Source organism: Corvus kubaryi, unplaced genomic scaffold, assembly GCF_017639235.1.
Source record: "Corvus kubaryi isolate FWS band 111438036 unplaced genomic scaffold, C.kubaryi_AGA036_p1.0 37357, whole genome shotgun sequence".
NCBI lineage: Eukaryota > Metazoa > Chordata > Aves > Passeriformes > Corvidae > Corvus > Corvus kubaryi.
In genome coordinates, this window is record NW_024581117.1 from 15,921,491 (window position 1) to 15,945,202 (window position 23,712).

Consider the following 23,712-nt stretch of genomic DNA (forward strand, 5'->3'; position numbering starts at 1 on the left):
GAGGTGATGGAGAACGCAATTCTCAAATGCTGTGTTTAAAATCTTTAGGGCAAAGGCCTCGCTCTGGGGTGGGGGCTGTTAATGTCATTAAATGCTTTGTGTTTTATTTCATAGAATGGGTTTTTAAAGAGTTGGATGTGGCCTCCTCATGTCCCCGTACAGCTTTCAGTTTTTGCATACTAACTATTGTGCCTGTCATTATATCATTTTGAATTTTTTGCATTCCTATTGGAGGAATGTTTTTAATTCGTCACTGATTTATAAATTACTAGGAGACAGAGTAGAAGAAAGAATAGTGCTCCTACACTGTGTAAAAACAACCATTCTGTGTATTTATGGAATAAAGAACACTGACAGAGACAGTCTTTTACGAGAGTAAGCAAGGGCTCTCTGGGGGGTGCCCGTCTGCTGGCAAAACACATGTGAAGCCATTGCAGAGCATGATGCAAAGCCCATCACAGTCGATGGAATTCTTTCCCACTGCTCCCATGGACTCTGGGCTGAACCTACCCATGATGAGAATCAGTCATGTGAGGAGCCTGTTCCCCAACCAAGCCCAGCAGTAGGCAGCCATGGCTAGAAATTGATTAGGGAACTGACAAAAATTGAACAAGGATGTCTGCACAGAGATCTGAAATAATGAAGCAATTAGAGGGAAAGATGGAAGAAAGCCAAATCACATGACTCAAAATTCATTTTGTAAGGATGGATTTACCTGGAGCATGTTGCCGCATGCTTTTTTTTTAAAGACAATTTCTGAGCCAGTATTGGAATGCATGAATCATTGTAATTCAGTAACTGTTTTTGCTGTGATGGACAAGATCCATAAACAAGCTCTTTCCCTTTGATCATAATGTGGGGTTAAGGCAGGTCAGAATTTTGACTGATTTCACAGGCTGAATTTCAGACTGAATTTCATCAACTATGTAAAAACTGAAGGCCAGCAGTCAGCTGCTGGCAAGCATTTCTGTAGGACTGGGCTGTGTGAATTGGGATTCAGTGGTTATTTCATTTTATCTGTTTATTTTCTTCATCCCTCTGTGAAATACCTCTCCATTTTATACACCAGCAGCCTGACTGGAAATGGTTAAGGTGTTAATTGAGCAAGGTTATTTTAGATATATGTATACATACATAGAGATATTCCTAAAAAGCTAAAAATCACCATTTTGAAAAATCTGTACTCAGTGTGCATTTTTCATGTTAGAAAGCAAGTAAGAGAGGTATTTTATAGATTGAGAAGTACTTACACTTTGGTGTGCATTTCTTCTAGGAAACAAAACAGATGCTTTAAAACCTGGAATAAAAATGGAGACTTCCAACCACCTTTATGCCATGAAACATACTTCAAACACTACTAAAAATTGCTCTTTATTGAAACAGTACACGACTTCCTCCCCCTTTAAGGTGGATAGTTTACATCCCTATCCGTCTCTCGCCCATAAGCCTGGCCTAACTGCAGTGACTAATATTCAACAAGATTTTTCAGTTCCCTACGGGTATTTTGAATGCAGTACCAAGCAACCTCATGTGACACCTTATGTTAATTGCAAGAACTTTGATGTGTCAGTCAAAGACTATACTGGAATTCTGCTGAACGATAAGGTGAATGGTGTGCCACCGATTCTTCCCGAGGTCACTGCTCCAGGCCTCCCAGCCCACAAAGAGCCCCTGCCCACTATACTTGAACATCAGCCAGACAAACAGAATTGTCAACTTCAGTTGGACAATTCTCCTTTCTCAGAGATGATCAGCTCTTGTGACTCATCAGTACCGCTAAGCTCTTCAGCAAAGGATGCCATCATAAATGAAGCTGACTCTTCCCATGGGTGCCCAGGGGAAAAGGGCAGCTCCCATCAAGGACAAATGTGTGACTTTGACTGTGTTGACGAAAAGCAAAACAGTGCACTGGGACAGCCGGCTGATTCTGAAGAAAAGGCTGAGGAATTGTGGTCAGACAGTGAGCACAATTTTTTGGATGATGACATTGGTGGGGTTGCTGTGGCACCTTCTCATGGTTCTATCTTAATTGAATGTGCAAGACGTGAACTCCATGCTACCACACCAATTAAAAAACCCAACCGCAATCATCCCACAAGAATTTCTTTAGTTTTTTACCAACACAAAAATTTAAATGAGCCAAAACATGGTTTAGCGATGTGGGAAGCAAAGATGGCTGAAAGGGCGAAAGAAAAAGAAAAAGAAGCAGAACGATTAGGAACAGAGAATCCTGAACTGAACTCTAGCAACAGGAAAGCAAAGCAACCAAGTGAAAACAGAGGTATTTTTTATGAAGACAACGAGTTCAACCAAATTCCATCCCGCAGAGCATTAACAGTAACCAAGGATAACGTAATCACAGTATCTTCGTACGCCCTGACAAGAGTGGCAGGGCCCTACAACCATTGGGCGTAGGTGTCGGTGTGGTGTGCCCCTCCTGGTGCAGTTACATGGTGTTTCTTTAAGGTGCTGTTAAAGAACAAGTCTCACGTCGTTTACTATTTGCTCATCTCAACCATTTTAAGGCTGAGGTAAAAACAAAAAAAAGGGGGGGATTTCTTCTTAAACTGTGACTTTAACATTTGGTGGTGCTCAAGCACATTTTAAGCAAAAAAAAAGTTCTATAGTTTTAATACATTCTAAAAAAGATTTTGTTTAGGTTATTAACCTTGATTGAATCATTCAGTTTATTACCTTTAGGAATTTATATTTTGGTGCTTTAAATCGTCTGTTTACTACAAAAATCATTTATAGGGATTTTAACAGGTTCACGTTTTATGGTGTTAAATCAAGTTATACAGTTATAGCTCTACACAGCTCTTGGTGCTTAACCACATCAAACAGTAAAAAATAAATAAGCTGAATTATTACTTCATGGTGCCATTGCTTTAACAACTTCCAACCATTGCTATATAGTCCAAATTACACATAAATCTTTTAGAAAACCAATGAATTTTATTCTTTAGATTTGTCAGTAGAATGAAGTTATTGGTAATGATGGCTGGAAGTTGTTTCTAAGCTGTAAATATATATTTTAAAAGCACTTTCTATTTTTAAAATTAACTTGAAATAGTATAGTATAAGGATCATATTGTCTAAGGTTTGTGCATACTCTACAGAAGAAATGATTTTATTCTTGCTGTGTAGAGTTCCATGGTGTTACAGCTGCAGGATGTATGCTGATAGCATATGTGGTTGTTTTTAACTTGCCCTTTTTCATTGAAGATTTTATGTTGCATATAAACAAACAGTTATGGATTATAGAAACTTTTATTCTTTTTCAAGAGAGTGTACAAACGTGAAATGAGGAGATGCCTGGTCAATACATGTGTTGCTACTGGGAGTTATGAATATTATCTGGGTTTTTTTAAAGGCAGCATTTGTTATGGTTTCTTTGAGCAGTAAGTGCATCAGTCTCATTTGTTTGCAGCGTTCTAAGTTAACATGGCAACCAAATGTTCCTAATGCCTCAGGGGTAGGATTGTTTTGGGATAAAAAAATACCCCCTAGAGCTGCCTTATTCTATTCTGATAAAAAAAATAATTTGGGAAAAATACAAAGGAAGTGTTGGAAAACTATCAAATTTCTAATATTTAGCAGCAAATTTTTTGTTAAGAATAACCTATCTGTAATATTCACCAACTTTCTGAGTTCAGTTTTTTTACAAAAATGTTTTGTAAATTTTTGAAGCAATTTATACATTTCACATGGAAAGGTTTGTATCCTTCCTTGAAATTTATGTTCTTCATTTCTCTTGAGAAAGTGACATCATGAAACGAGTATTTGCTAAACCAGAGGGAAAACAGACACTCCATTGCTTTTAAATACTGTAGCATCCCACTCTTCTTTCTGATTCTCCTCTCCTATGTATTTCTTGTTTAAACTTATTTATTTAAACAAATGACCAAATGACAACGTTAGCTAAGGACTGACCTCATCCTGCAACTTCTTCCATGCGAGCCAGTTGGAGCCAGGAGGAGCACTGACGCCAGGACTCCCTGAGGTCCAAGCACTGCAGGATCAGGCCCACACACAAAGCTCTCCCCTCCTTCTGCCTCGGCGCCCGCCCCAGCTGGGGAACCTGTAGGTATAATGAAGTCACTTTTCCAGTGTGAAAACATACTAATAATATACTTGATAATATTATACTGTAGTGGTGCTGTATAGAGGAATATGAACTATCTGGATCTGCTTTATTTAAAGACAAGGTGCTTTTTCCTTGAGAAGCTGAAGTGCAAGAACTCTATTTACAGTTTTGGTACGAAAAGTACATCAATGGTGTTTTAAATACATAGTGCTAGTCAGGACCTTGGTGCTACAAATCCTTTGGTGCGGCTGTAGATCCATGAGACTGTTCTCCTGTAGCCACGTGAAGCGTTTGCAGGAGCCAGGTCTGAAGTAGCAATCACTATGTCATGATCTTGGGTTCAGTTCTGCAGATTCCTGTTCAAATTAACAAAGCTATTGATGGCAGAGGATGGAGGAATTGAACCAGTTCTTTGTATCTTACCTATTTTAACTAAGACTTGTAAAAACCGGGTATGCTGCAAATTTTAGTTCAAATCTTAATATTAAATAGAGGATACGAAGGGATTGTAAATAATGATAAAACAGAACCAATATTATGCCATTGTTTTGTACCAGCAGTTTTATGCTTATTGACTATGTAATATACAGTATACATCAAATCATTATGGTATTTTGTGTGCCTTAGATTTCCATTTTAAAACTTGTATATTTTTGGTGAGCTGAAGATTACTAGGAATTGCAGCTGTTCATACAGTCAGTAGTACTGTACATTCCTTAGCTGTTCCAGTCATGTATTTGTCCCACACCATGTACAGATTTGTTTATTGGTTTCACTGATAGCCCTGACAGCTTCAGTTTCTGAAATGCTGTAATTCAGCACTCCCATGTGATAAATTTTCTACACAAAATTAGTAAGTTACAGACCCATCTCTTTACCTTTTAAAATGTTCATACCATTAAAAGTGGATAATTTTTACTTGAATCATCTCCTACAAATGCCTGTATTTTACTTATTGGAAACTTCGGATAAAAATGTTCCATTGAAAAACCAGCAGCTTCCCTCTTAGAAGTGAGGCACTGAAAGGTGGATCTAAAAGGATCCCTTCAAACAGGTAGCCCAGGTCTACTTTTTCTTGAAATGGCAATTCTAACAAAGAAATGCGTATCTTAACATAATTAATACTATTAAGTGATAGGTGCTAAACTCACAGTTACTACTTCATTAATTTTACTTACATGAGAGAAATATACCATCTGTACAATAACATATCACCCACGGTGCTCTTTCCCTGGCTGTCTATCACCTAAACTGCTTTTTCAATGTGTCCTACTAGGCAGGTTGCCCACTTCTACTTCCTGCTGGACACGTAGTGGGTTGTGATTTGAGAAGCTGATCCTTTCTATTGCTGTACTGCAGTATAGAAAATGCAACTATTTACTGGTTTTACAACTCTGTGCTATTTCTTTTAACACTTCAGGATATTTATCAGTCTTGTAGACAAATTGTGTTGTTTTCAGTAAGGTTATAATTTTATAACAGTATTTATCTCTTAAAATCTTCAACTCTGTGGGTCTGTTCTTTCCTTTGCCGCCCACACAACCACTTGTAATTTGCTCTTATGTTTTAACCCAAGTCCTTCTTGGGTAGCCAGACCAGGAGCTGGATCTAAAATTAAGGTATCTGGCTAGGTCAGACCTGCACATTTTACTTGGTTTCCGTCAGGTGGCACAAAGTTCTGGGTGAAAAACCAGCACATGGATTCAGGTGTGGGCTGGCAGCGGGGTGTGCTTGTCTTTGGATCATTTTTTACAGTATACCAGCAAAAACTGTCATGATTCAACACAGGACACCTCTGACTTCCCAGAAGAAATGTGTCTCATCCCTTTGTCCATTGGGTCCAGTACTATGACTCCACCTCCGCTATGGAGGGGAGGAGCAGGCCTTGTTGCAGGACCAGTTCTGTTTGACTCCCTGTGGCAGTTGCTGCAGTTGTATCCAGTTAAACAGTGAATTTACTGATTTTTCACATGCTAGTGAATTGCAGGAAATAGAAAGAAATATTTCTATAAATACTTCAGTCACAAGATCTAAGAAGTTTTATAAATACTTACAAATACTTGCAGCTTCCAACTTATAACAGTTGTATTCAGATTTTTTAAGGACTTTATAGGCTAACTTTTACTTAAGAATCTTAACTGCTGGTGAAAGTCCTTGTCTTACCTATGACAGTGCTTCTCTAGATGTAGAACAGGAAATAACTACTATTTTGAGGAACATTTTATGTTAAGCATGGGTAAACGACAAGTTGTCTAGTACTTAAGATTCTTTCTAACATACAACTGCATGGGGGCTTTTAAAAGACCTTTTTAATTTCATTGCAATATTAACTCAATTTGGTGGATTAAATTTGGGTCCTGTTCACACTGCTGCAGCCCTGCTGACTGCAAAGTGCTCATTTACCAAGTTTTCCTGCAATTTCCGTATTTAATTGGATGGATATGGACAACAGTTGACCAATGTCTGTGCCAACTCAGACGTCAGTCTTGCTCTTTCACTTCCCGTGCAACTTCTCTAATGTTGAAATTAACTCCCATTTATCAAGCAGCCATCAGCTTTGTAATACATTTTTATATATGGTTGTTTTCTTTTCCATAGAAATCCTGTAATTTCTAGGCTATCAGAAGGAAATAGCTGTGCTCTCAGATACACAAAAAACTCAATTGCACGGGCACTTCCATGCTTTGTGTATGTTAACACCAGTTACATTCAGGCAGTGTGGGACAAACTCTTTCAGGCTCATTGTGGTCACTAAAATTCAGATTAGGGTCTTTGTGATGTCTACTCATAAAATTGTGTTTTATTTCTTGTGTGAAAGCTGTCTGCCAAGCTGTGACGATCTGATCTTAAATAGCAATTAGAGAGGAGGAACAGTCCAATCACATTTGAGAATTCCTGCTTTTTCAGGTCTTGATCTGACTTGCAGGAGGAAGTGTGGAGGGAGTATCTTTCTATTGATTATTGTGACACCACGGTACTGCACTGCAATGGCTGTGTCACAGCACTGCTCTAACCAGTAAGATGTTTCATTGTGGGTATTATGTACAAATTCACCTCTTTCCGCAGTTCCTCCACAGACAAAAATCTCTCCTTTGGTCTCTGCCTGCAGATACTGGTTTAAAAAAAAAAAAGGTTGGAGAGAGTTAGTCTCTCTTGACCCTTTCTTGATCTATGTAGACAAAAAAGGTAGCAAGCACTGCTGTCATCACCAGCCTGCTGCCCCTTCCCACCATCAAGATAGAGAATATAGAAAGCTGATGGGATGCTGGTTGGACTTAATGGTCTTCAAGGTCCTTTCCAACCTTAATGATTCTCTGCACAGCATAAGTAAATCACAGGCAAAGTTGTGAAGGTACAATTGGTTTTTGAGTCAACCTATGTACATGTAATTGCTGTGATACTTCTTTATACAAACACTTCTTTTGGTCCATCTGACTTAAAATTCAGTAGCTTATTTTATTTTGTTTGTGACACACATATTCTCCTTGAATCTAAAACAGAGTGCCCAGTGTCAAAAGTCTAGAGGACGTGGCTACTTTAACAGTTCAGGAAGTGGTTTTAGTCTGTTCTGGGATTACCTGATGTTTAGTCAGTCTTCACAAGTTGTCTATGTGCTGCTTTAGGATGTTGCTACAAAATTACTTAAAGGAAAGAGTTTTACATTTGAGGTTTCCTGAATGACCAAGGATTTCTAATAGTAGAACCTGATCAGGCACCAGGATACATACGGATAACTTCTTCTAAGGAGTAGTTGAAAATAGGCTGTGTTTATTACTTCCCTGTTAAAACTTTTTTGGTTCTTTTAGAATAGGCAAAACTTTTTGTTTAATACTGGCACATGACTAAATTATGAAGACTTAGTTCTACATGATGCTGTGTTGTCTCCCTGAAAAACACTTAATATGGCTAGTGTTGATTAGTAGATACCACTTTCTACTCTGTACAGGTGACATTGGATACTCGCCACCTTTCTCACTCCATGGTCTTTCTGGATCATCAGCTTTGGTTAGCAGTTAGTGCTGGCTCACTTTCTCACCTGCTGCTGAAGGCTTTCAATGCTTGTAACTACTCCAAAGTTTTTCCCTTTGCAGATCTGCTTCAGCACTTGGCATCAGCAGCACAGCTGTCAGCCTGCCCACGAGTCCCCCTGCACGCTGCCCTGCTTTGTATGAAAATCAGCCATCTTCATCTCAGGAATGTCATATGAAGCTATTCTCCTTGGGACTCTCCCCCTAAAATCCATGTCTTTGTCATCTGGAACAGACTACCCGGAGAAGCTGTGGCTGCCCCATCCCTGTAAGTGTCCCAGGCCAGGCTGGACAGGGCTTGAAGCAACCTGGTATAGTGGAAGGTGTCCCTGCCCATGGCAGGGGGTTGGAACGCGGTGAGCTTTAAGGTCCCTTCCAACCCAAGCCAGTCTGTGATTCCATGATCTTACATTCTATATGTTACAGTTCTAGGGCTTTTACTTCATGTTTTTTCATACAGAGCCTAGAATATTACAATTGGGATTTTTAAAAATTCCAATAGAGAGGGACAATTCATAATCTGTCAAAATCACTGTTTTCTTACTTTTTTTAATCAAATAATCAATTTTCCAGTTACTTTTCAGATTTTTTGATGTAGTTTTGACAATCTGTTCTTGTATCTGCAAGTAGCCAAACAAAAGAGACTTTGCAAAACTGATCACCCCCTGAGAAGAAAAAGTCATCCCTTCTCAGAGTACAGGATTTTATGTTGGTAGCATCTCTGTGGAATGGCCTCTTGTCTTTTGAGTCACTCTTAACAGCTCTGCTCAGTTCCTGGCATAAGAGCTGCTGCAGCCCCTGCACGATTGCAAGAGCAGGAGCAATCAATCATGTTTCTTTATGTTTTCTGGTTAGATCAGTCACAGTCTTTGTAAGATATCCAAGTATTATATAAGTTAAATGCCTGAACTAACACAGGACTGCTTGGAAAAAAGATGTTCTTCCTCTGTGGCAAAAAATGGAATTGAAGGAGCTTGAGAAGAAAATAATTAAGTAGTTACTGCCTTTTATTAAAGGGTATTGAGGTATCAGCATCACTGTTTCTTCATGTCTTTCTGAGACATAAAGACTTCAGGATTCTTTTTCCAATCCAGTTCCCCAGTTCATCATCCCAACAATTGCTCATGGTGTTTAACCATGAGCTAGCTTCAGTTTTAAAAGATGCAAGATGCTTCTTGATGCTGTATCCCTAATTCTTCCAGACAGTGTATTTTCCTTTCTTTTTCTACTGGGCCATTATATATGGCATTTTTCCACATGCACTTCTATTCAAATGCTAGAATCTTCCAACAGCATACTTGCAGTGAATGCAAGACTGGGGTGCTAAATAACATGAAGGTGACTTGCTTTGGTGTGAGTGATTAACGGTGCTTTTTTCAACACTTTGCACACCTTACACACATTCCTCACAAAGTCACAGAACACAGGTGTACACCTCAAAAACTATGTATGTAGGGAGGACAGGTTTGGCACTTAAACTACAGTTGCCGGTTACAGCAGATGAACTGTGTTCCAAAGAAGTGCTGTTGCAGTGGAGCAAGGGAACTGCTAGTTTTGATGTTCAGTAGTGCAGTTGTTGCCACAGAATGTTTTAATGCTGTCGTGGAAAGTTTTGTGACCTGATCAATATTTTTACATGTATATCTGTATTTTTATTATATTGTAATGGAAAAGGGTCTAGGGTTTGAGAGTTGTCTTAAAGTAAGAATGGAGGCCCTGATTCTCATTTATACTACTGTCCTTTGCATTGCATTGAAAGGATAAAGGGGCCTTAAATGGATGTTACTTTAGCTTACATCCTTCAGAGTATCCCATCACACTGATCAGAGTATAAAAGGACACTAGTATAAATCAAAACAGTTACCAAATGACTGATTTGTACAATCCTGAAATTAATTTCATGGTATCCCTACTGTGCACATACTGGCCAGTAACATCCAGATTGTTCTTAGTTTAGAAATACAGGTTGAAAAGAGACTTGCTTGGGTTTTATCAGGTTTTAAATATTTGCTTATATTGGCTGTCCTTTGCCCAACACGGTCTACAAAGACAATGTGGTAAAAGATTTGTACCTCTTGGTAATGGCCAGCCCAGAAATCTCTCAAAATTGTCAAAAATGCTATTTTTAAGCTTTGGTAGTTTTTCTTAAAATATTTGCTACCCTTTATCATAACTTGGATCCCTTTTACTTGATGATATAGACTGGGGTTGTGACAATCTACTCAACTCCCTTCTGTCCTGACTTCACACCCAGCAGAGTGCGCAGTGTTGCATGCTGTTGTCACACTCCGGTGAGTTTGGGGACATAAAGCTAAAAGCCAACACTTTCTGCCTTCCCTGACTGTGGTGCTACTTGCCAGGGAAAACCCTGGCATTGCTCTGCATGCCTGAGTCCTGCAGAGCTCCCCTTGCTGCCCATGGAAGTTTATGTAAACAACAGCCCCACTACATTGCAGTTAAGCAATGCAATGCAAACTTCTTGTTTAAAAAAAACGTTTGAGGAAAAGGAAAGATACTTTCCTTCTTAAATTTTTACACTGCAGTGATACTGCAGAGCCTAATGAGAACAGATTTTGTGCCAATTTTGCGAATGCCTGTCTAATCCATGCAACTCAAAAGGCAGCAGCTGAACTTCATGAAGCTCTTGTCCTTTATATGAAAGAATAATTTTAGTCAAGAAGAACAAATGGGCTATCCCAGTACTGCTAAAAGAAAGCCAGTTCTAACCAATGCAAACATTCATACATTTCAGTCTTTACCAGTGAATTATTCTATGATAATTTGTTCAGTTTGGAAGAGACAGCTCTTCATAATGTGACAATATCATGCCAGGTCACAAGTACTGATCCAAACTTGCTATCATTAAGAACATAAATATGTAAGGACACACTGTACTGAAATGCTATGGCTAGTGAATTCCTTCCTGCCTTGGGAAGATAAAAGATTAACAATATGCCAGAGCAAAAGAAAAAAGTCATGTTTTTTTTTTTCCTTCTCTCTTTCTTCTTTTCTCTCTTTCTTTCTTCCCTTGGGATGCATTTGATATTTATTTTTCAACTTTGAATTTGAGGTTTTATTCCCAGTTACCAACCTATTGTATTGAAATCTGGAACATAAAATTAACATTTTTAAGCAAAAGATTATGTACAGGGAGAAAAAAATCAGAAAGAAAAAGCACTTCATTATGTCACAGTATTTACAGGAGAAAGTGTAAAAATTATTTCTTTTCTGAAAAAAAAAATTTGGGGCCTGATTCTTTCCTAGTATAACTGAGCATAGCTCCCTGAGGCTGGTGGAGCTGGGCAGAGTTATGCTAGCTGAGAAACTGAACCTTAAAATCTTCTTTGCAGACAAGGGAACCCTTACCAGCAGTACTTGAAGACTTGTGAGTTGTGACTGCATGTTACTTGAAAGATCTAATTAAGCTATGTTTTTTGGTGCAAGCAGTTGTTGTACATGATTTCATGTTTATGTAGCAAGATGCATTGAAATGTTGATACTAGTATTCAAACATACATGTAAAAATTGTCGTTGTGGAAATTGTCTGTTCTGTTCTATTTTTCTTGTGTGTCTCATCTGTTTAGAACGTAAACTTTCTTTTTTTTTTTTTTGTCCTAACTGAATAAGGCTAAATGAATACTGTAATTGAAAATATATTTTAAATCTTGTCATGAGTTTTTAAAAAGACTATTACAAATTGTATCATTCCTGATTACACAGAACTTTGTGGGTGGTTTTAAATAAATTTTATACTTCTATTTTGCACTTAGTCGTCTAATTTTTCTTTCCTGCTCTTAGCACTAATAACCACTATCATGTGTAGAAATGTATTTGTTAATTATCAATAGGACTACAGGGGCTTCACCCAAAACATCAGCAGGTTTCTGCACTGGAAAGGGACAGGCATAAATCCAGTCCCTGTTCTCAGTCTGCCTCTGTTTCAGGCTGTCCCTAGGTCAAGAGAAGTAAGAGAAGCAGCCAGAAAAGCTGAGCTTCGTTTTCTGACTAAAAAGGACAAAACAGCTTGTGAACACGTCTGCACAGTGTCTTTTTGCTACCTGTCTGGCAGAGCAAGCTTATGGGAATCATTTACTGTGGCATGCTGGAAATATTTCAGGTTTTATTTGCTGCAAATCAGAGGGTATGGTTGGGGTTTTTTTCTCAAAACTGACCTCAGCCATTAGCCTGCTTTACTGACATTGTAGTGCACAACAACAATACTAAACAGAATCCATGTTGTTTAGATCTGAAGGAGGAATGCAACTCTGCTCATACTTGCGCCTTCTCCAGTAAGTACAGCAGCAAAATAATAAGCAAAAATAATCTTGCAGGTAACTGAAATCTCCTAGAAAGCAGAAAAATGCTGCTATCCTCTGGCTTCACTAATCCCCTGGAAAGAAACTACATCGTGTGATATGGTACATCTGATTCCTGGGAGATGGATGTGGTCATCCAGCAGGGAGGCCTTGACCCTCCTATGTAAGCTGCTGCTCTTTTAGAGGATAATCCCTACTGGGGTTTTATAGCAACATCTCCCAAGGTGCCCCAGGCCCTCTCTGAACTGTACTATTTTCTTCAACAGAATCACACATTCCAGGGTTCAATATTAGAGTCAGGAACCCCTCACCACAGGTGTCTTAAGAAAGCATATGGATTTTGAAAGGTGCTTCAAGACTTGGACCAGACCCAAAAACATCATTACTGAGGAAGAGCTATCAATGAGGAATATTTCCCAGGTCCTTTGAATATACTGCCAGCCACCTGCATATTTCCTGCCCCTGGCATTCCCACTGGCAGTGTGATCCCAAACAGAGCTGTATTTCCTCATACATGATGAAGCACATTACATAGAGGGGTTTTAAAGCATAGCTGCACCTCTACCTTATGGGAACAAAACCAAACCAGATTCACCTGCCCTGGTGTCCCTGTTGCCAAAAATGGGGTTACCACCTGGAGATGGCATTAGTGCTTTTTCTATATCCTGAATTTCTTATATACATTATGCAAGGTAATAGAATATTGATGTAGTACAGTTGGTTGCTTTTAAATTCTTAATCCTTAGATTGCAATGCCTACTAAAATGGTGTTAATTGTTAACAATTGATTAAGCTGCAAAATAAGCTTTTTTGCTGGTACTACAGTTAAAAGTTTCCTGTAGTACTCCTATACTGCTAAAGATCGTAGAATGCTAAGATTTGCTGTTCAACAATGCTAATGTTGATTACTGCTGTTGATAATGAATGTTTAACACAGAGTATTAGTTTACATTCAGAAGGGTATTCATCAAAATATTGGACTTTCTGTGCACTGTGTATATCAGAACAAGCGACATACTCTAATGTCATTTAAACACAAGCAAGGTAATGCTTTAATTAGTGTTTTGGTTCAAGAAGCAGCCTAGGTAGTCTAAAATAAAATACCAGTAATCCCTATCTGTGCTTTTAATCTTAGACAAACTGAAGAAATATTTAAAATGTGGAAATTTAAACACAGCCATTTCAGTAAACATTGGCTTGAGCACAATTCCCAAGATAGGCCTCCAATTCCATGTCCAGTCTGTTTACTTCTGGGTACTCTTTTGCTTGTGTGATATATACCACTAATACAAAATCCTTACATTCTTAGCACTTGGATTCTTGAAAATGTCCATGTCTTTTTACACCAGGCCAAAAATTACTTACAATCCTGCTGTACCATGCGTACATCTCCATTTGTAACATAACTGGGTAATACTTTCACGATGTTTGATCCTAAAGGAGTCCTAAATTGCTGCTAGAGGCATGACCTAGCCTTTTTTCAGCTCCTAACAGCAAAACCTTTGTTTCCTGTGGTGTAAAAAGTCAGCAGTTCAGTTTCTTGTGACCACTTTGTTTTACATACAGACTCTGTTTTTGCATGAGAATGACTTTGACTCCCTTCACTTGAGGAATCCCTTCAGGGAAATAAAGCACTAAGCCAGTGCTTCATCAAGGAAACACTTTGGTGCTAGACCCTAACTGACTTCCACAATAGCAGAAAGCCTTGTAAGGACTCACCTGGGATACCGCTCCTACAGATTTTAGGGGTGGGATTTGTTGATTTGTTGGGTTGTTGCAAATTATTTTGCTCTATGAGGGTAAGAGGCTGTAAGTGGTTCAGGTGTGTCACTGCATAAAAATCCTCCCTAGGCCATAGCTTTGACTAGGGTAGGTACTCACAAAAATTTAAAAAAAAGAAACCCCAAGGGTGTTGTGTGTAGAGTGCTCACCAGCAAGCATGTCAAGTGCAAAAGGCTCTGGAACCCCCAAAGAATACAGGCAAGTATTCCCTTTATATGCAACTTCTATTGCATCTGAGCAAACAGAGTAGAAATCAGAGTTTTAGTCACGCTCCTTTGCTGTCTCCCACTGAAGGAGGCCTTACCTGGGGCTCTTGTTGCACACAGTTCTCAGGATGTTCCCTGCTCTTCCTGTACATGGCAGCCTGCGAGTTAAACCTCTTAATCTGTGCACTCAGGTGTCCTGCACCAGGAATTGTGCCTGTCTGTCCCGCAGAGCAGAGAGAGGCCTGTGCTCTGCTATGGGAAGAGGCTGAACACCGCAGGCAGTGGTGGAAGGGAAATGGGTTCTCAGTTCTCAGTCTCCAGCTTCTCAGGCAGTGGAACTAAGATTTTAAAGGTGGTCGGGATTTTTCTTCTAACTGCTCTTCTTTATTGCCTGTCCATAGATGTACCTGGCTTTCATATAGCTGCGTTACCCCAAGATTATAAGGAGAGAGCTGAGAAATCCGTTGTGCGTGTGCAATCGAACCCAATACACCTAGAAAAACAGGGCCTTCCTAAAGGTACTGAGGACTTGAATACAAGTCAGATTGGGTACGAAAAAAGGAATCCTTAAAACTTACGACTTTATAAAAGGCCACTATTCTTGTGGTTCCCAGGGCATTGTGGATTACATCTCTTTTTTTTAATGTGATGTTCACAGATCACAGAGCACCCCAGATTGGTGGGGACCTCAAAACACCACCCACTCCCACCCTTTGTGGAAAAGAAAGCCTAGGTGGGATTTTCTAGCACCCTGCCCAGCTGTGTCTGGAGAACTTTCAGTGATGGGGACTCTCTCAATTGCTCTCACTGAAAAAATTTCTCTCTTTTATCAAGATGAAAAATTTTCCCTGTGCTTCTGGTGTCTATTACCTTCAAAATAATTAATAATTATTTATGCTGAAATATTTTTACTCATTTAAACTTTGTCAGAAGTCTGTTCTCAATGCATTTAATTTTATTCCAATACAGGAGACTACAAAAGCCTTTCTGTCCTTACCTGGGACTCTTATAAACCAACCAACCAACCAACCAAAAGTTACTTGCAATCAGCTAAACCTGAGCAGGTTGATTTAATTCTATTATGTCCTTCCTGTATTCTTTAGGGGTCTAGCCAGTTCAGAAACACTTTTGTTGAATACTTTGTATAGCAGTATGCCATAAACTTCAGTTTATTACATTTATTATTAAACTTCAGTACTGACTGTGTCACATGCTTGAGAAAGTGTAAAAGTACATATGGCTACAGTCAAAAAGACTACAACAGAAATTTTTGTGCTCCAAAAGACCCATGATAATTTGCTTAGATGTTTACATGCTGCACTTGTATTACAATTTAAGCATCAAAACAGCCATTAACTGGACTGTTGCTACCATTCCTGGATATCTAGAAAGGTAAAAATGTGTTTGACTCTCTCTGAATGATCTCTTCTGGCCTTCTGAAGAGAATAAATAAACAACCCCATCAACCGCTGCAAAAAGCAGGTTCCAGTAGTGACATGTTTAGATCTGAAAATTAATTCAGGAATTGAGCAGGATGCACGGAAATGTTATTTCCAACAAGAATATGGAAAAAAATAATAAAATTATTTTTCATCATAAAAATTGAGTGAAATAACCATCTCCCTGTAACTGGCATTTAGGTAAACAGATACAGCATCTTTATTCATTTTTTGTCAAGTAGCTTCATGTTAGGCATGAAACACTAATTTCTGTGTCTTATCAATGGGACAGATTATCAAAGGCATGTTCATCAGAAAATCATAATTTCTCTTCCAACTCTGTGCCAGAAATGCATGATACAAATACAATTAAATCTGTTTCGGGGGGGGTTCCAACCAAAAACAAGCCTTTTCCACATTTCCTTCTACATTTTTCTTTCATAGCAGACATCCAAGATACCTGCAACTAGTTTCATTCTAAGTAATGCAGGAAAATATCACAGTAGCTCTGTTGCTGCTGTGCAGGGACAACTGTTCGGTATTTTAGTTTTTGTGTAAAGGATGGTCTGTAACAGGTATTTAGTCATAATGCATTCATTATGGTATTGAATTCTCTACACAGTGTCAGTAATGTACAGAGATGAATCCGTGGTGAAGCACTCTGTGCTAGTGTAGCTAACAGGAACTTTCCTCTAAAGCACACAATTCTTCTAATTTCCTTACAACCAGCCTTGCCCATGCTGTCATTTTCAACAGAAAGACAAAGCATTCTCACAAAAATAGGACTTCCAGTTTTCCAGAGCTCTAAGGCAGAATGTTATTCCTAAAGGCAGTACCTAAGATTATGTGTAGCTAGCACCCAGTCATCCCTTTTAGAGTGCAAAACCCCTGCTGTAAACACTTTGCTTTGTGCTAAGATCATGACACAGTTACTGTTATGAGACACCCCAGGAGCACTTTGAAGACCGTGAAAATTTGTTTGGTGACGAATGTGATTGTGTTCCTGCTTCTCAGGAAAGAGGCTGCACCCCACTGTGGAAGGTGCCACAGATGAACTCAATGGATTTCCTGCCAAAGGGCAGAGATCCAAAGTATTCACTATTTGAACTGTAGCAGTGCCTGGTACTAAGTTCTCTTCTTTGTGCTCTTCTGGTCATCTTTGTTAAATGTACTGATTGTGCGAAAATATTTGTGATGTTCTTTGATTATAAACTCTAAAAATTATCCTTTCTCCCCACAATATCCCCAGCAGATTCTTAACTCCTCTAACCACCCAGAAAGATGGAAGCAACAATTTGCTTTATGGGTTTTACCTTCTAATTTTATCTTTTTCTCAAGTTGCCTTATTATTTTAAGGTAATTTGTAGAAATCTCATGTATTTCAGACTTCTGTCCTCTCATCAATTTTGGATTAAATTGTCCGATGCACTTAAAAGATCGTCTGGAGAGGCTAGAATTATTTTAAGAAACAAGACTAGAAGTGCACGTATTTTTTCACTGCTACTTCCATTACAACTGTTTCTCATCACAACAGCGTGGTTTGTCTTGAGTAGAGGATACAGAGACCTAAAGAATTCAAAAATAATCATTAGTGTACCATAAGTAGCAAAATCTGCCAGGTAATGGTAGCAATAGTAGCAATATGTATCTGGAAAGGAGAAAGTATATTAAATGTTCTACTTAAGGTAAAGGAAATCAGGATTGTGGTTCCTATGAGCTTTTGAGGCTTTCTTTAAGAGCCTTTATCTTCTGATAAAAAGGCCCTGGGCTAGACAAGTGCAGAACAGAACTACTTCACAATACTCTGATATTCACTGGCAATTACTTACTTCTTTAATACAATTTTGCCACTGTCCTTTTCACATACAGTGTGGGAAAAAGTCCTGCAACATTTTCAACGTTTAATCTTATCTCCAGGTTAAAGGGTACAGATTCTGCTTTAGTCAACTGACTGAGCTGGATGGAGTTATGCCAGGAGGAGACAAGGTTTAAAATGTGTAGACTTAAAAAGTAAGAACTATGCTTATGAGTGTTAAACAGCTAAACCCTCATCTAATTTGAAATATATTTTAAACATCAAAGGCAGATTTGTCTTTATATATTATTAACCACCAAATGCTGGCAGAAATTTACTTCCACTTGATAGTCTTCTGCTTCTTTATCTAGATGCCCTACTACAACATAATCCACCTCACTGCAAGTGAGTTTGATATTGCTGCTTCTCAGGATTTTATTCCATCGCCAGCTTCTGTTTTTAATGACAATGCAACACTTCAGAGTCCTATTTTCATTTACGAAGTGTCTTGCTGACTTGCTCTCAAATGTAGAGTAGGCATTCATCAGTCTATTTAACTTCAAAACAAAACTCGTGTAAAGGATTATTTATGGGATGGAAAGCTTTTGGTAACAATGCCAAGGCCATGGGTTTGATCAATGCCTACATGACTCGGCCACTCGCTTAAAGAGCTGGACTCGACGATCCTTCTAAGTCCCTTCCAACTCAGACTAAGAAAGAAGAGAACTCCTTACTGCACTGAGTCCTAGATGCAATTTCCGTTTTCAAAGCATCTTAAGATCTTTGATGCGTCTCTGGTGCGTCTGCTCTGCCTTCATCTCAGATGATCCCATGTCCCCCCACGGAATCGCCCGAACGTTGTGCACATACATTCGGGCGACTTGGAGGGCTACCAAAGGGTCGGGAGGGGGCTGAGGGCTGCCTATCCCCGACATCGACATGGCACCGTGAGATGGCGTGGGGTGTGTCTGACCACTGACGAGCCCTTGGCGGGGCGGAGGGGGCCGCACGGGACCCCTGAGAAGGCCCGGACCGCGCCAGTCCCGCGGCTCCGTCAAGACGGTCCCGCCGCAAGATGGCGGCGCCGCGGCCCCGCCCGCGCCCGCCTCGCCCAAGATGGCGGCGGGGCCCCTCCCTCGAGCCGCGCGGGCCCTGCACGCGGCAGGGACAGGCGCGCGCCGCCTCGCGCGGTCGCAGGCGTGACGTAGCGGGAGGATTGGCGCCTGCGCGGTGCGGGCGGCCGGGGCGGGCGGCGATGGCGGCGGCGCGGCCCCGCGCAGGTAGCCCGGGCGCACCGCGAGGGGCCGGGGGCGCGCGGGCTCCGGCTGCCCTGGAGCGGGACCGGCAGGGGTGGGGGGCGCGGGCCCGTGTTGCTGACCGGGGGCAGCAGGAGGAGGAAGGAGGAGGGGGAGAAGGAGGAGGAAGGGGAGGGAAGGCCCCGCTTCCCGCCCGCCAGGCCCGGCGCCGCCGCCGCCTCCCTTTGCCTTTCTGCCGTGCGGCGCTTTCCGCCTGGCGGCGGGGCCTGGGCACGCGGCCGCGAACGGAGGCTGCCGACGGGGTAAAGGAGCTTTCACGGATCCCGGCGAGCGCGGGCCGAGGGACGGAGGGAGGGCAGGAGGGAGGCGGCGGAGCTGGTGCGCGGCCCGGCCGCGCTCGCGTGGCTCTCCCGGGGTTCCCGTGGCTCCTGTGCCCTTGTGCGCGGAGACGGAAACAGCCGTGGGTGAACGCGTGCGGTGTTCTGCCCGCAGCGCTTCTCCGCGGCGGCCGAGCACAGCCGTGGAAAACAGATAATACATGTGAATTCTTGGTTCCGCAGTGTCACCTTTCCCTTAGTGTTCCTGGAAATGGGAATACGTTTTTGCGTTTTGAATCGCGTTAATCCCGTTGTTAAGGGGAGATGGAGGTTGTGCCTTAGGAAAATAAGTTGCCTTACAACTTTCTGTGTTTCCCGTACGCGACGCATGTTGCCCACCAGGCTTTAGGGATGTAAAACTAATATTTCAAGACTCTTTTTTTTTTTTTTTCTTTTTTTTTTGTTTTTTGGGGGGGTTTTGGGGTTGGGTTTTTTTTTTTTTTTTTTTTTTTGGTTGGTTGGTTGAGGGTTTTTTGTTTGGCTGGGGTTTGTTGGTTTTTTTTGACCTAGAATTAAAATAGCCTGATGGTATGTGTTTCAAAGATTGCAGCTGCGTTTTATTTTACTAGATTACAGTTACAGAAGATAGACACCCCGGAGATTCTGCCTTTCTGCCATGGCTCAGTTTGGAGGACAGAAAAATCCCCCTTGGGCTACTCAGTTTACAGCCACTGCGGTGTCTCAGCCAGGTCAGTTTACACATCACTCAGTGTTTGAACCCTGACATCTAGTAGATTTGGAGATTCCATACTTGGGTATGCACTTCAGAGTGGCACGATGCTAACTAACTTATCTAAACTCTATTTAAGAGGTTTAAATGGGGATTTTTTTCCCACAATAGAGACTTTAAAAGTCATTGCTTAATACTGTCTTTTGGTTTTGTTTGTTATTTTGTTTTCTTAAGGGGTGTGAGTAAAATCCCAGGTGAATTTGTATTGATTGTTTCAGTCAATAAATAATGTATCAAGTTATTCATATCCAAAGATGTGTAAATCATATTAAATTATGTGGTTCTAGATTAAATAATATCAGCACTAGTAGGGCATTACAGATTTTTTAAGTGCTGTCTGAGTTTCATTTCCTGGGCAGCCTGAATCAATGTTTACAAATTTTTTTGCCTTTATTAATAGGTTAGATGTAATTCACGTAGCAGAAAGCTCTCTGAAATTTGTTACGTGGGTGAGAAGGGGGGTATTTTCTTTTTTAATGCTAAATTGAAACTTAATGATCCCTATAACCAGAGGTTTTGCCCTAATAATGGTAGAGAGTTTCCTTTGATTTAGCTAAGAAGTGTTGTGAATTGCAGGCCACTGTTTAAAAACCTAGCTGGCTTCATTTTCATGTTTCATGTTGGTTTACAGCACTAAAGGTTTGAGGCAAGAATGTGAAGCTTGATGCATGATGAATTTTGGTGCTTCCATTTCCAGTTCTGAAGTGCCTTTTTCTCTTCTTGAATACAAATAGTTTGTGAATTAAATGTTATAGTTATGTTGTGCAGTGTGAAGAGGCTTCAGCAAAGCTGTGATACTTGGAGCGTTCAGGATGTGTTTCTGCAGTTGCTCTGATTTGATATGAAGTTCAATGTCACACCTCCTTTGTCAATGGCTTTGTGTCTGGGAGCCAAGCAAAGGTTGGGAATGTTTGACATTCTTTGGGGTGGGAATCTTTCTCCTCTCCTGACTCAGTTTTCTTTCCCAAATCCTCTATCTCCAGTTTTTCCCATGGGCACTGATCCAATCACTCTGTGTATCCTCAGAGACTGACCACCCACCATGTATTTCACAGTACTCTGTCCCAGTGTGCCTTTTGCTTTTCCTCCATGCCCATTCTGCTCTGTTCCCTAGCTAAACTCTTGCTGTCCCTAACCAGCTGCCCACAGGCAGTTTTTCGCTGTTTCTCTGAATAGTTCACACTTCCCTTATCCAAATGGCACTATCTCCTGTAAGAAGTTCCCTAATAGCTGGATAGGGTTGGGAGTGTGGGAGAGACAAACTTTGCTTTTGGGTCTCATGTTGGGCTAGGGGAAATGTTGGAGCAATCAAAGAATGGGACGATTTGGGCTGGACTCCTTGATATGTTGACTGATGTGACAGCTAATCCATCAAAAATAGTGGTGGAAGGTGGAGGACAAGATCCATGTCCTGTTTCAGAGGGAAAGCTGCACAAAACCTGCCAAGGGGAGGAGCTGGCGGTAGTCTTTAGAGCTTGGTGAGGTAGGACCAGGAGGGAGCCCTGGAGGAGGGGTGGATGGAGCATACATCAACTTCTTATCCATTTTCTTATGCTCATGACTCTGCCCTGGGCCAGCCTACTTCTGAGCCTCCTTAAATTAAATGAAGTGCAAATGTAACTGGGATAGGACTGGTCAACATCAGTTGCTGTGAGAGATTTTTCACCTGCCCAATGAGGTCAGTATCTCCAGGGATTTATAGCTGTTCGTCTGACCCGGCAGCACCTGACTCAAATATGAGAGTCATTAAAGATGTAACATTTGGTTGCACTTTTGCCTTCTTCCTGTGCTAGCTCCACGTTCCTTCATGTTCATAGTGTCTTCACGTGTTAGTGTCCTTTCCTATTCCTGCTGCAACACACCGTCACCATGTCTGCATCCTCTTTGTTCCCTGTGTGCACTGTTGAATCCAGTCCCTGGGGTTCTTCTGCCCAGCTGCTGTTTTAGTACATAGTTGTTCCCCTGCTTTTTTAATTGGCTATTTTGATTTATAATACAGAGCACAGGAAGCATCTTTTGGAAGGTAAACAGTGCTCTTTGGCACTGCTGGGAGCTGAATAACAGTGTTTCTGGTTGAACTTGCCCCTTTTAATATGAAGTTGCAACCTTCCAGAGAAGCTGTTTTCCAAAGGAAGAGATGCTTTCAGTGCTCAGGTGCTCTGACCAGCCTGAACTGCTGCTCACCTGTGTTGCACCCAAGAAATTGTACGTATTGGCTTACCCTTGTGAATCTCAGTGTTAGTAAATTTCTCTCGTTTAAAGAAAGTGCTTTCAGAGGGTTGGCCAAAGCTGTTACACATATTTATGCATGCTAGCTGTTTTTATCCAAGTGCCGGGTTCCTTCGCCAAAGCTTTGAGGTGCTTGGCTGTGAGGGAAAGAGACCTTGATTTTTGTAACACAAGCAATGTGATATATAGTTTTTTTCAAACTGTCAGAAGCAGTGAGTGATGGTGTTATAAACCCAATTCGATAATTGCAAAGAGGGTAATATCAGGATTGGGGGTTTGTGTTTTTCACTGTTTTGGTATGGGGATTTTTTGGTGGATTTTTTTTTAAATTGCTGATGTGGATGCTGTCTTGGCCATCCCTGGTGAGGAAGTAACTGAGTTAAAGCTCTTAATTATTAAGGTGTGACACACTAGTTGTAGACTGACATGCTGTATAGTGAAGGGTTTTGCGATCCCTTTGGGAGGGCTTACTAATTACTCTCTCTCTGTGCCTGTGGTATTGGAAGAGAGATGGGCAATTCCAGGTGCCAGCAAAGATCGATGTGTGAAGAGAAACTCCTACATGTAACACAGTGAATTTTTGTCTACTCATCATCTCATGATTTTATGCATCACAAGACTAAAACCAGAATAAAGCCCCCGCCATGCTGGTTGAGCATTGTTAAAGCATGAATTAAATCATGCCTACTACAGAAAATTACTTTTAACTTGCATAGTGATGTGCAAACTCCTGAAACACCTGCAGGGGAGAATTCCCTCCTCCTCTCTAGCTCTTCATTTTTGGCACATCTTTGGTTTGTGTCGCAGTGCTTGCCCTGTACTGTTTTCAGTGTTATGATAAAAAGCCTGGTTTTATAGAGCTGTAGTGCTGGGGAAGTCCTGGCTCTGCTGTGTTCTGCCTGATTGGTGGTGGTGTCTTTGCTGTATCAAGAGTTAATTGCATTGGAGTGAAGAATGGTGCAGCTGATGAGAGCTAAAGTGCCTGGAGCTCAGTGTCCTGTTATTGCTGGTTGCCCCTGTGAGGTGACTAAAGCAGTGTGTAAGAACAGGGCGAGCATGTGTTGTCAATCTCAAGCCACTAAGGAATAGTAGTTGGTGCACAGTTTGCTGGCTTGCTGTAAACAGATGTCCCATGACAAATACGCTGAGCCTGGTTTCTGGTGTGTGCCTGCTAAAAGGAGTATTTTTGGAGTAGGTTGTGTGGTGTTTGTATTGCAAGTGTGTTAAGCTTAAAGAAACTTGAAAACCCAAGGACCCAATCTCGCAATTTCTGGCAACTGTGAGATGTCTCCCAAGCCCTGCACAGGGTACTCCTTACTGTAACTGTAATAAACCTATGTCACTTACCAAGAAGATGTATGTAGCTATGTACTTAGAAGATCTTTAGGGTTTAGAAGTAGGAGGAGGGACTACTAAATGCTGTCTTTGTGTTTGTTGCAACAGAAGTGTCTGTTACCTAACCCAGGG

The 23,712-nt window shown here is 40.9% G+C and overlaps 2 protein-coding genes across 10 annotated transcripts in view; both read left to right on the forward strand.

Moving 5' to 3' along the window:
- The window catches only part of TET1 (tet methylcytosine dioxygenase 1), a 63,363-nt gene extending 58,229 nt beyond the window's left edge, over nucleotides 1–5,134 (forward strand). For both annotated transcript variants that reach the window (XM_042033437.1, XM_042033438.1), the window contains one exon: nucleotides 1,274–5,134. In XM_042033437.1, the coding sequence (XP_041889371.1) occupies nucleotides 1,274–2,415 (1,142 nt within the window). In that variant the 3' untranslated portion in view covers nucleotides 2,416–5,134. The remainder of the gene's footprint in view (nucleotides 1–1,273) is intronic.
- Nucleotides 5,135–18,854: 13,720 nt separating this feature from the next.
- The window catches only part of CCAR1 (cell division cycle and apoptosis regulator 1), a 28,863-nt gene continuing 24,005 nt past the window's right edge, over nucleotides 18,855–23,712 (forward strand). For all 8 annotated transcript variants that reach the window (XM_042033440.1, XM_042033444.1, XM_042033442.1 and 5 more), the window contains exons 1-2: nucleotides 18,855–18,933; nucleotides 19,856–19,975. In XM_042033440.1, coding sequence (XP_041889374.1) covers nucleotides 19,903–19,975 — 73 coding nt within the window. In that variant the 5' untranslated portion in view covers nucleotides 18,855–18,933; nucleotides 19,856–19,902. The remainder of the gene's footprint in view (nucleotides 18,934–19,855; nucleotides 19,976–23,712) is intronic.